The sequence below is a fragment of the Babylonia areolata genome, chromosome 22 (genome assembly GCF_041734735.1).
Source record: "Babylonia areolata isolate BAREFJ2019XMU chromosome 22, ASM4173473v1, whole genome shotgun sequence".
NCBI lineage: Eukaryota > Metazoa > Mollusca > Gastropoda > Neogastropoda > Buccinidae > Babylonia > Babylonia areolata.
In genome coordinates, this window is record NC_134897.1 from 5498204 (window position 1) to 5509824 (window position 11621).

The 11621-nt window shown below is 40.1% G+C and overlaps 1 protein-coding gene across 8 annotated transcripts in view; it reads left to right on the forward strand.

The window, feature by feature from the left end:
- Positions 1-4013, forward strand: part of LOC143297225 (uncharacterized) — a 52987-nt gene extending 48974 nt beyond the window's left edge. For all 8 annotated transcript variants that reach the window (XM_076609448.1, XM_076609450.1, XM_076609451.1 and 5 more), the window contains one exon: positions 2534-4013. In XM_076609448.1, the coding sequence (XP_076465563.1) occupies positions 2534-2616 (83 nt within the window). In that variant the 3' untranslated portion in view covers positions 2617-4013. The remainder of the gene's footprint in view (positions 1-2533) is intronic.
- The last annotated feature ends 7608 nt before the right edge of the window (positions 4014-11621 follow it).

The window sequence follows — 11621 nt, forward strand, 5'->3', positions numbered from 1 at the left end:
CAAATTCGTACAAATCAACACAAAGAGTACATCCGGCAATAAGATCACACCAAACATATGCATGAAAAGTTACAGTGCGAAAAGTACAGTTTGAAAATATGTTTTGGGTGCTTTCTTGAATGCGGGTGTTGGGGATGTGAGCGTAGTGAATTCCACTGTTTACATGAAACAAAGAAATGGAATGTTCACCATAAGTTTTTGTACGAATCTTTGGAACAGACAGTGTGCGCTTGTCATTTGAAGAGGGAAGTTGTCTGGATGATGAATACTAGTTGACAGAAAGTAGATCCGAAAGATAGACAGGACAAGAATCAGTGAAGAAATCGTGACAAAGGACTGACAGTTTGTATTGTTTCGTGCTTCAATGGGAGCCAGTGAAGGGAAGTGAGGGGAGAGTGATGTGTTGACGTTTCTTAGCTTTGAGAGTGAGTCGTGATGCAGAGTTTTGAACTTTTTGAGGTTTGTCAACACTGTGTTTGGGGCAGCCAGCAAGAAGAGCACTTCCATAATCAAATGTAGATAGAACAAAAGAACAAACCGAAGTCTTTGTGATATCTGTGGTTAGACCTTGGCAAATGAAGCTGGTTTGTCGGAGTGCTGCATACGCTGACCTACAAATGTAGTTGATGTGTATGTCAAGTGTCATGTCATCTGAAAGCATGTACCCTAAATTGCGTGCAGATGCTGAGAAAGGTATGTCCCAGGTTCCTACCAGGATAGATGAAGGGTTGGACAAGTCAGACAAGAGGCAAAGCCTTCAAGACTCACTTGTGCTTTGCGCTTTATCCAGTAAAGAAATCATGAGAAGGAAAAAAAGAGATTTAAAAAATCGTTGAAAAGTGCTCTGTATTAAATATAATATATAAAATAAGCTTGGAAGAAATAATTGTAAAAAGAAAAGAAAAAAGGCATGCAAGCGGGATTGAACCATACATGTACAGTTCCGAAGCAAGCAGACTTATCCCACTGCTGCAGTGCATCTGACGTCATTTGACTAAACTTACGTTTTCTTCTTCATGCGATATTCTGCTAGACGTGATTCTAGTCACGTGATAACTGACGCCGTTTAACTTGAATCATGTTTTTGTGTGTTTTATTATATCTCGATTATTCTTTTATTTCGGTGGTAAAGGAGACGTTGCCATCACTTCCAGCACACCGCAACACATGGTAGATCTATAGATCTGCACGAACTAGTCTACAACAGGCTGTAAGAAACGGTCGATTGAATTTTTCTTTTATGTTCATTCCAGTAAATTCAGTGTCCACTTTAGAACATCTATAGGCAGTAAACACGTCAATGGTGTAGTTAGTATCACTGTATGTGTTCTGTCCAGAATTTGTATTTCTTTCCTTTTATTTGTGAACAAGAAAAACGAGGTCATATCGTCTTCGAACACAACCTACCTTCTACTGTAGGCCTAACTCAATCAGTGGGAAGCAGTTTTTAGAATTTTCGGATTTCGGAACGAATCTCAACGAAATAAACCGTTAATGATTTGGAAATACGGCTTAATTCGGGAGACTTACAACCTGTTATTGGTATGACTGTGAAGATTTTTTTTATTGTACTATGTTTGAGCCAAATTTGGTATTGGCAGACAAAGTATTTCCAGAGAAAATTGCAATGTTAAAGTTTACCATGGACACACACACACACACACACACACAACCGAACACCAGGTTAAAACATACTCATTTTGTTTACACAAGTGAGTCAAAAAAATGAGCAGGGCGATTTGCCGGAATGAATGAGAAGTGCCTCTGTCTTATTATCAGTTCGAGTTTGTGATTCGTATCCATGATTTCAGTCACACCTGTGATGCATGACTGTAAAGTCCGTTTTGTTGTTGTTGTTGTTGTTGTTTTTAACCTATTTCCTAACAATATTCTTATACTTAAAAAAAAAAAATGTGTGTGTGTGTGCCAGTGTGCGTGTTAATGTGTGTGCGTGCGTGTACAATGTGTGTGCGCATGTATGCATGTATATATATATATATATATCCGAGTATAGTATGTGTGTTTGTGTCTGTGTGCATGTACCTGTGCTACATGTATTTGTGCCTTTTCTCTTCCCACTAGACGACCTGTGACCTTTCTCTGCCCCAGTAACCTTTGGCCTTCTCTTCCGTTGTGTCCTTTCCTGCACCCTCTCTGCACACTTCGACTAGACCCATCTCCGTGGAACCATAAATAATCTCTCTCTCTCTCTCTCTCTCTCTGTGGTCTTTCTCTCTGTCTCTCTCACATCTGAAAGCATGTACTATTGCCTGTTCAGGGCGGGGACTGGATGTAAACTAAAAAAGCACACCGGTGCTTATCTATTATCCTCGAAATAAAGAAAGAATTTGTCTTGTCTGTCTCTCAGCAGTGACCTTCTTCTCAGTGCCACTTCTAGCAAGGCATTTCGTGAAATACTAGAGGTCTGTGTACTCTCCCCACCCTCCTCTCATCACCTGCGCTCCACCCACACCCACAACCACCAATCCAGCCTCACTCTCACTCTCTCTCTCTCTCTGCTCTCTATTTTTAGAACAAGTACGCCGACGTGCCAATCATGCAGCAGCAGAGAAAGCAAAGGCGCCCACTGCAGGCCGGAGGTGTTCTGTGTCGTAACGGGAGGCAACCCACCACCTCGTCACCACGACTTCACTCTCCACCCAGTCCCAGTCACTGAAATCATGCCCGCCACACTCACACGACAACACCACACAAAGTGAAGCAAAGTGGTTGTGGTCAACCTGGGAATTCAGCAGTTACTTCCCACTCTGCCCACTTCGCCTCCACCCTTGCCCCCCTCCCCTTCCTCTCCCATCTCCCACCGCTCTCACAACTGAACCACTTGTGTCGCATTAGTCCAGGGCAGAAACAAAAATGGTCAAAATGTCTGCAACAAAACCGTTCTTTTCACGATAAAATAGAATAAATCATACTGATCACGCTGATATAAACTTGACGGCTGTAGGTGGGCGGGAACATAATTAGATTTTGGTTTTTTAATAATTATTTGTCACACTTCTGGCCATGAGAGAGCCCCTTACAAAGATCCGCAAGGCATGAGCAAGCCAGGGTTACGCAAGCGCGGTGTAAGGGGTCGCCGCGTTTAGCGCGGTACAGTACTTGTGGCTGACTGCTGCCGCGCTGATGCTGTCCTATACCTCCGTTAGTAGGTCACTGCTGCTGATGACAGATACCGTACAGAAAATAAGAGAACTCTTTGGGGTCAAAAGGAAACAAACATTTTTAATTTCATCTATTATATACTAAATTGGTAGAAAACGCAAATTTGCTTTTATGAATGTTTTACAGTTTCTTACCAGTCCTGACATTCCATAAAGAATGAAATCGGTATTATACCGACTGCAAAGGTGAATTTACGAAGGCAGCACGGGATCATTTTGTTCGTAAGAACAATTATGTTGACATTTTACGCAATGTACAACTTGGAAATACTTCATGCTCTGCTTATTAACGTGTAGTATATGAATACCTCAATACCTGTTAACTTGGTTTGTTTCAATGAACATTGTCAGAGCACTGCCCAGACAATTAATTCAAAAAGCATGGAAGGCAGATGATGGCAAAATCGACCAACATCATGTCTTGATGTAAAAAGAACGGTATGAAATACATATTTTTCTTTGGAAATGAACCGGTATTTGCAAATGCGACTCACGAACCCCGGCTGGCGCAGTAGACACGTCGGTTTAGTGTGGGAAAGAAAATGTATCTGGCTGGAGTATGAAGGTGGCAAAGTGAAGTGCATCAGATAGTCATGAAGAGCAAAGACTGCCTGGAAAATGAAAATGGGTCGTCTCCAGAACTTTGTTGGAAATGGGGGTTTCTCAGTCTGATTCAGTATAAACATGTGTTTAGAATGATTATTCAAATGTTTCACATGTTATCAGGATTGCAATTCATTAGAGAAATGTCTGCAACAATTTTGTGAGAATATGTTGTTGTTTTTCTTGTGTCTTAAATGTGTTGAAAATTATTAAAAACATCCAAAATTTCGGCGCCATTTTGTGACACGGCAATGTGTCTGAACATGAAGTGGTCAGAAGCAAATAAGTAAAAACCTGATTAAAATAGAGTACATTCAGACCTGATCTATATTCATTCGTCGTAAAACATTGATCATCAGTAAAAATGGCACATTAAGTTGGAAATATTACGCAAAAAAACCCGCGTGACAGACGTAAACAACCTGTTCCTCTTGACGTATTTTTATTCATTCAAAGGCAAGCACATTCATGAATACACTACACGTTCTTTACTTGCAACAGGTGGTCAACACATCTATCTTCTGCAGCACATACACTCATTTTCTGAAAAAAAAGTCTATTCAACTATTTAAATGCAATCGACGTCACATTAATTTTCAGTTCCGCTTTTCTGTGTTACTTCTGTACATGTAAACGACCCAATAAAAATATGCATGTAAACAAAATTAGAACTGTTTCCACATAAATCATGCGGATTCATGGCGGGAAAGCGTAAATCGGTTTGACAAACACCCTTCAATCGTGTGTGTTTGAACACAGATTCAGAGAATGTGTTGTTTCCGACAGCGTGTGAGATGTACATATGTTACACGGATATCTCCGATATGTTCATTCGCACCCCCGTGGTTGCAATATTAAAAAAACAACAACAAAAAAACTGTGTATGTTAATTTCGTCGTAGTTATGGTTGGTTTGTACATTTATCTCTGATCCGATTAGGTTTAGACACAATCACTGTTTCTGACACATGGCGAGATGCGGTAATATTCGGATACTGGCGTAAGATTTCGAACCAAGTCAACGCATGTAGTTCAGTAAGACTGTTTCCAGTTGAAGACTTGTTGCATTAAAAATCACCCCCTTAAATTACCTTGATTTTGGTAACGAAAACACAAGACGTAATTCGCAACGAACTTTGTCGACTAAACTGAGGATTAGAATAAGTGTGTGTGTGTGTGTGTGTGTGTGTGTGTGTGCACAACAGACTAAATCTGGCAGTGAACGATTCATAGATCTGGTTATATAACTGTTTGGAGCATTTATATAGTGTGGGCTTTAGTTTGGAATTTTGAAGTGGTATGACGCCATTGTCTGAGGACTGGCCTTTTGCTGAGTGGCGTTACCGCACAGCTGGCGTCTGCCATGGTGTGCACCGGCTATGGTCAGTGGGTGAGCCGGTCTTGGAGAGCCAAGGCTAACTTGGCTACACATGTATGGGTTTGTCCGAACGCAATGACGCCTCCTTGAGAAATTGCCAGTGAAACTCTACATTGGACTCCTTTCCCTTCAAAGTATGATTTTGTTTTGTTGTTGTTTGTTGTTGTTTTTTGCACATTGCAGGAACCGAGTCTCACCGTTTAAACCATTTTTTGATCAGTCAGCCAATGGGCCTGTGTTTACCGAGTATCCAGAGGATGTTTAAATGGCAGCTCACTCTGGCTGAGTGTCTGTGTTTGTGTCTGTCTGTCTTTCTCTCTCTCAGTCGCTCTCTCTCTCTCTCTCGGGGGCATGACGGGTAATGGCGGCCAGGCAGCAGCTCATGCCAACAGGTGCAGAGAATTTTGCGCTTTGGAGAGTGGTGAAGGACTGTTCCAACCCAGAATTGTGTGCAACTGTTTTCCAAAAGAATAGTGCAAAGGCAATACAGGAAAAATGGTAGACCTGATGACTTTGAGGGCTGCTATCGGTTCTTTTTGTGGAAAAACGCAAGGTTTGCAAAATGTGTACCGTGACTTTTCACAAGAACAACAGGTGAGCGATGACAGTGATACTCGGGCATGTATCTCGTCGACTGATGTTATTGTCGCTTTCGCGTCTTGTTGCATCATCGTGGCACTGATCAACAGTATTTTATGCAATGTATGGTCAGTGTTGTCTTTGGACGGTGCATGGTTAAGCAATGAAGGACATGCAAGAATAACTAGGTCATGTGCAGAAGATGTCCTTTGTGTCAATGGCAGTGGCAGTTATTGTCAGCCAGCAGTGCACGTGCCAGTGCTTGTTTCCGCCTTTTGCGTGGAGTACGCAGTGTTGTCGCTGCGCAGGCTGATTCTTAGTGGAGACATTGAGACAAACCCTGGCCCCAACACGAACGGACAACCCAATACAACTGAAGAGTGTGACAAGGTGACAGACACAGTGACAGTCCGTGACGACATTGTTAACAAACTGATGCAAGCCATGCAGCAACAATTCACTGAACAAACTCGAGTAATCAGAAACGACCTGACTGAAATCAAAGACGAACTGGGTCAAGTTAAACAACAATGCGAAGAAATTAATACACGATGTGGCAGACTTGAGAATGAACACAGGCACCTGACGGAGACAGTGATTTGCATCACAACCGACATGCAACAACTGTTTGAAGAATCGAATGAAAAGAGAGAAGAATTTCGACAACTCTCAGATACAGTTAATGAGATCAGACAAGAGATTGACCAACTCAAATCGGACACAGACAGACTGGAGGACTTCTCACGCAGGGATAATTTGAGGTTTTTTGGAATTCCCCAGTTAGAGTCCAAAGAAACTTTTGAAACATGTGCGAAAGCAGTCGTGGATACTCTCAACAACATTGACGGACACAAAACATGGACTGACGATGACATTATAAGAGCACATCGGACGGGGTATGAACGACATGGACAACCAAAGCCCATGATTGTTAAATTCAGCAAATGGAAAGACAAAATGTCATTACTGACCAACAGAGACAGGAGAGAAAGACTGCAGGGAAGGGGAGTGCGGATCGCCAACGACTTGACAAGGGCACAGGCCCAGATCGTTGCCAGTGCGAGAAGAGAGGGGAAAAGAGCCTTTTTCCAAAGATAGTTGGTAATTGGTCCTAGACTTCTTGATACCCGAACGTACGCACAGGTTGCAGGGGGTGGGGGTGATCACAGTGTAGGTGCCAGTTCCGACAAAGCACATCAAGATCACTCCTCAGTGGTGATGAAGCAGGGGGGTCTGGCTTGGTCATTCAACAGGAAAAGTCCCCTCACCCTGACAGTAGACAGAACTTGACGGTGACAGACAACAATTCAGAACAGTGCAAAACAGACAACACAGACAGGACTCTTTCTCCGCCCCCTCCCCACTCATTGACAAATCTGGTACCCAGTGTCAGAGTCAGGTCAGCAGTACAGATGGTGACGGGGGTTTCCCTCGGCACGGTGCAGTGACACAACGACGCGGGTCAGCGAGTGACAGCGGGGATTCCCCGTGTCATGGCGCGGCGGGTCAACCTGGCAGGGACACACGTGCAGCACGTGACAGACAGACGGGGATGCACGCCTACCTTGGTCAACAGCAACGGAGATCTCCGGCTGGTACAGTGCGTGGCGGGGGGAGAGGGGGTGGCAGTGTCGGCGACAGGCACCTGCGTTCAAGCGGCTTTAAAAAGCCATAGGACAGGCCCGGCCATCCAATTCAGTGGAAATTTTTGTCTTATAATGTAGAAAATTTGTACAGCAAATTAAATGACATTATGACATTTCATTCTTGAATTATGTAAATAAATTTGATTTTGTTTGTTTAACAGAAACGTTCCTTGATTCATCCTTCGATTATAATGGAGTTTTTACACATTATAAAAAATTTCATGCGCCAGCTAAAAAGATTTCATTTCACGGCAGAAATTCAGGAGGTGTTTTGTTGCTAGTAAGAAAGAGTATTGAAAAAATGTTAAAGAAATAAAGTTGTCTTGTGATAATACTATAGCAATAAGAATAGACAAAAATGTGTTTGGTTTTGATAAAGATGTTGTGTTAGTAGCTTGTTATGTTGTCCCAGAAGGAGGGCCCATTTACAATGATACATTTATCAAAGATGGTATTTTAATTTTGGAAGAAGCTTTACTGCATGAATTTGAAAATGAAGAAGTGTATATTATGATTACAGGGGATTTGAATGCCAGAACAGGACACCAGCAAGCGGAAAGTGAAGCGATGACTAACTATTTGAGTAATATGGAGTGTACTGACATAGATGAGGAAAGTGGTTCACGTTATTCAAAAGACAATATTGTTAATAATTTTGGTAAATCACTGCTGAACTTATGTTTCATGTTTGATTTGATTATTCTGAACGGCTTCTGTAGAAGTGATGAAGAGGGTGATTATACTTTTTTTTTTATCACCAAATGGTGCCAGTGTAATTGATTATTTTTTGGTTTCTGAAGATTTGCACTTGAACTTTGATTTACATGTTGGGGAAAAGGTGGACTCATGGCATCTACCAGTTGAGGTAACATGTGAAAAGAATAATGATCATTTAGGGAATAAAAATACTATATTGCAGGTTGAAGAAAAAATTATCTGGTCTGATGAGAATGCAAATGTGTACAAGAATGAAGTAGAGAGTCAGGAGTTTTACGATAGTTTACAGAAAGCTTTTGAGTTATTATATGTAAATGTGAATGAAAGTTTAGACATGTTTGTTAGTGTTTTATACAGTGCGGCTGGTTGTATGGTAAGAAAAGTGGGAAAAGGGAAGAAGAAAAGTAATGACTGGTTCGATGAGGAGTGTGAACGAAAGAAGCAAGAAGTTAAGAGGTTACTTAAGAGTTTCCAGAGGTGTAAAACAGAAAAAGACAAAACAGAAAATAGAGAATTGTATGCTTTGTGTCGAAAAGAATATGTTACATTAAGAAAAATAAAGGAAAGAGAGTTTGTAGAAAATAGATTAAAAAAGCTCCAAGATTCAGTAAATGACTCCAAGGCATTTTGGTCAGTATTAAGATCTGTAAACAGAAAGACTTTTATACAATGAAATATCTACTGAACACTGGCACAATCACTTCTTTAGTGTTTTTAACAAATCTATCAATAATATAGAGCAAGGAGATTATATACAGTTTGAGGATGAAGATAATTTTGAACCATTATTTAATGACCCAATATCTAAAGAGGAAGTTATTGCAGGTATTAAACATTTGAAAGCAGGAAAAAGTGCAGGACCAGATAAGATTGTCGGCGAAATGTTAAAACATGCAAATTCAGCCATTATTGATTTCCTTGTTAAATTATTTAATCAACTCTTTGAAAATGGTGCTTTCCCTTTAGAATGGGCAAAATCTATAATTATTCCAATTTACAAGAAAGATGATGTCAACAAACCTGATAATTATCATGGAGTAGCACTCACTAGCATTTTAAGTAAAGTCTATAGTCACATACTAAACAAAAGATTAACAAAATGGTCTGAAAAAGAAGAAAAGATAATTGAAGAACAAGCAGGGTTTAGAGCTAGGTATAGTACCATAGATCATATGTTTACATGGTATTCCCTTGTACAAAAATACTTGCTCAATAATACAAAACTTTATGTTGCCTTTGTGGACTTCAGGAAGGCTTTTGATTCTGTGAACCGTAATATTCTATGGCATATTTTGCGTGAAAGTGGTGTGAATGGAAAATTGTATATGGCTCTCAAGGGTGTTTATAAATCAGTGCTTGCATGTGTGCGTGCGAATGGTGCATATTCAGAATACTTTGATTGTCCAAGCAAGGCTGTCTTTTAAGCCCACAAATGTTCTCTTTCTTTATCAATGAACTAGCAGTGGAACTCTCAAGAAAAGGAAGACACGGAATTCAGATGATTCCCGGAGCAGTTGAGATATTTTTATTAGTGTTTACAGATGATGTTATTCTTTTTTCCGGAACCGTTATAGGCTTGCAAAACCAGTTAGATGCATTAAAAGAAGAAGCAGATCATTTAGGCTTAACAGTTAACTTAGATAAAACTAACATAATAGTATTTAGAATGGGTGGACATTTGTCAGTGCGTGAAAAATGGTTGTATGGAAATGTAAACATTAAAGTAACTAATTCATACAAGTATTTAGGAATGGTATTTTCAACAAAATTAAGCCTGAACTATGCGTGGGACGAATCATGCAGAAAAGGGAAAAAGGGTGTTATTGAAATCTTGAAATCATTAAAAAAGCTTAACTCGATTGATTGTTGTATTTTTTGGAAAATGTTTGACACACAGATAGAACATATACTTACATATGCAGCTGAAGTTTGGGGAATAAAAGTAAATTTACAAATGGAGAAAGTGCATACATATGCAGTAAAACGTTTCCTTAATGTACCTATTCATTCATCCAACACAATGTTATATGGTGAAACAGGCAGATACCCTTTGTACATAAAAACATTTGTGAAATGCATTAAATATTGGTTTAAATTACTAAAGCTTCCACAGTCACGTTTATGTAGACCGGCTTACGATATGATGCTGTTACAATTGGAATTAGATAAAGAAAACTGGGCTTTTAGTGTTAAAAAGGTTTTATGTGAACATGGTTTTGGAATTGTGTGGATGTGTCAGGATGTAGGAAATGAACAGCAATTTATAGCAGAATTTAAAGACAGGCTAATTAGTTCTTTTAAACAGAACTGGCACTCAGATATGGAAAGTAATGACAAATATAGTTGGTTTTTCACATTTAAAAGCATATTTCAGATGGAAAAATATCTCACAGTTATAACAAATAAATTGCACAGACTAAATTTGGCAAAATTTCGCCTGAGAACGTGTGGTTTCAAAGCAAAGAAAAGATGGTTTCAAGCAGACACATCCACAGAATCGCCATGCCCTTTGTGTGTATTCAGAGTTGATGATGAAATACATTTCCTGTTTCAGTGTAAGTCATATGATGAACTGAGAAAACATTGTGCATTCTTTGAGTTAGATATTGCTAAAAGACATGATCTCGTTGCTGCTTTATCGTCTGATGATGAAGTTATAATACAGTCGATAGCGAAATTTATTGCAGAAGCATACACATTAAGACATAACCTTATTAACGATAGCAATAACGGTAATAACGAGGAAAATAATCATGTGTAGTATCTAGTCTTGTGTGTGTTCTGATGATAAGTAAATATCGATAAATTACATAACAACACAACAGAATGGGTGGCTGAGTTTGGTTATATTATTCCTTTTTTCTTTTTCTTTTCTAAGTGTTTATTTCATTTGTTTAAATTTGAGGAACTTTGAAAAAGAATGTGAGAGGGTATGTGAGAGGTACTACTGGATAGAGCAGAATGTGTTCTGCTATTCTTGTGTTAAACAAAAATAACCCGTCCCCCCCTTGTCAATAGACCCTTGCAGGTAATGACAATAAAGTGAAAGTGTCTCTCTCTCTCTCTCTCTCTGCGGCAGGTGCCAGAGCATGGTGTGCGAGCGTGTGTCACGTGAACGTGCACGTGTGCCACGTGCATTTGGGTCAGTGTGTGTACGTGCGTGTTCAGTTGTGCATAATCATGTGTATTGGTGTGGATGTGTCTCCCGGTTCCTCCCTCGTTCACTCTCTTGCTCTGTGAGCTCAATATTATTTCATTCAGTTATTTATTCAGTCATTTTGGTATGCCATTTAGGCTTCTTGTTCTGGTGGTGTTGTCCTCAGTCGTCGTCACCTTTATCGTCAACATGATGCGTTACATTTCATGGGATCCGTCAGTGATTTTACTTTTGATTTGTGTTCAATGAATAAAATTAATCGTATCATGACGTTGCTGATATTCAGTGTGAACTGAACATGTTGCTCCGGTCCGTCGGCGATGTGCAGCCGTGTTGTGTGTGTGTGCGGGTGTGCATGCG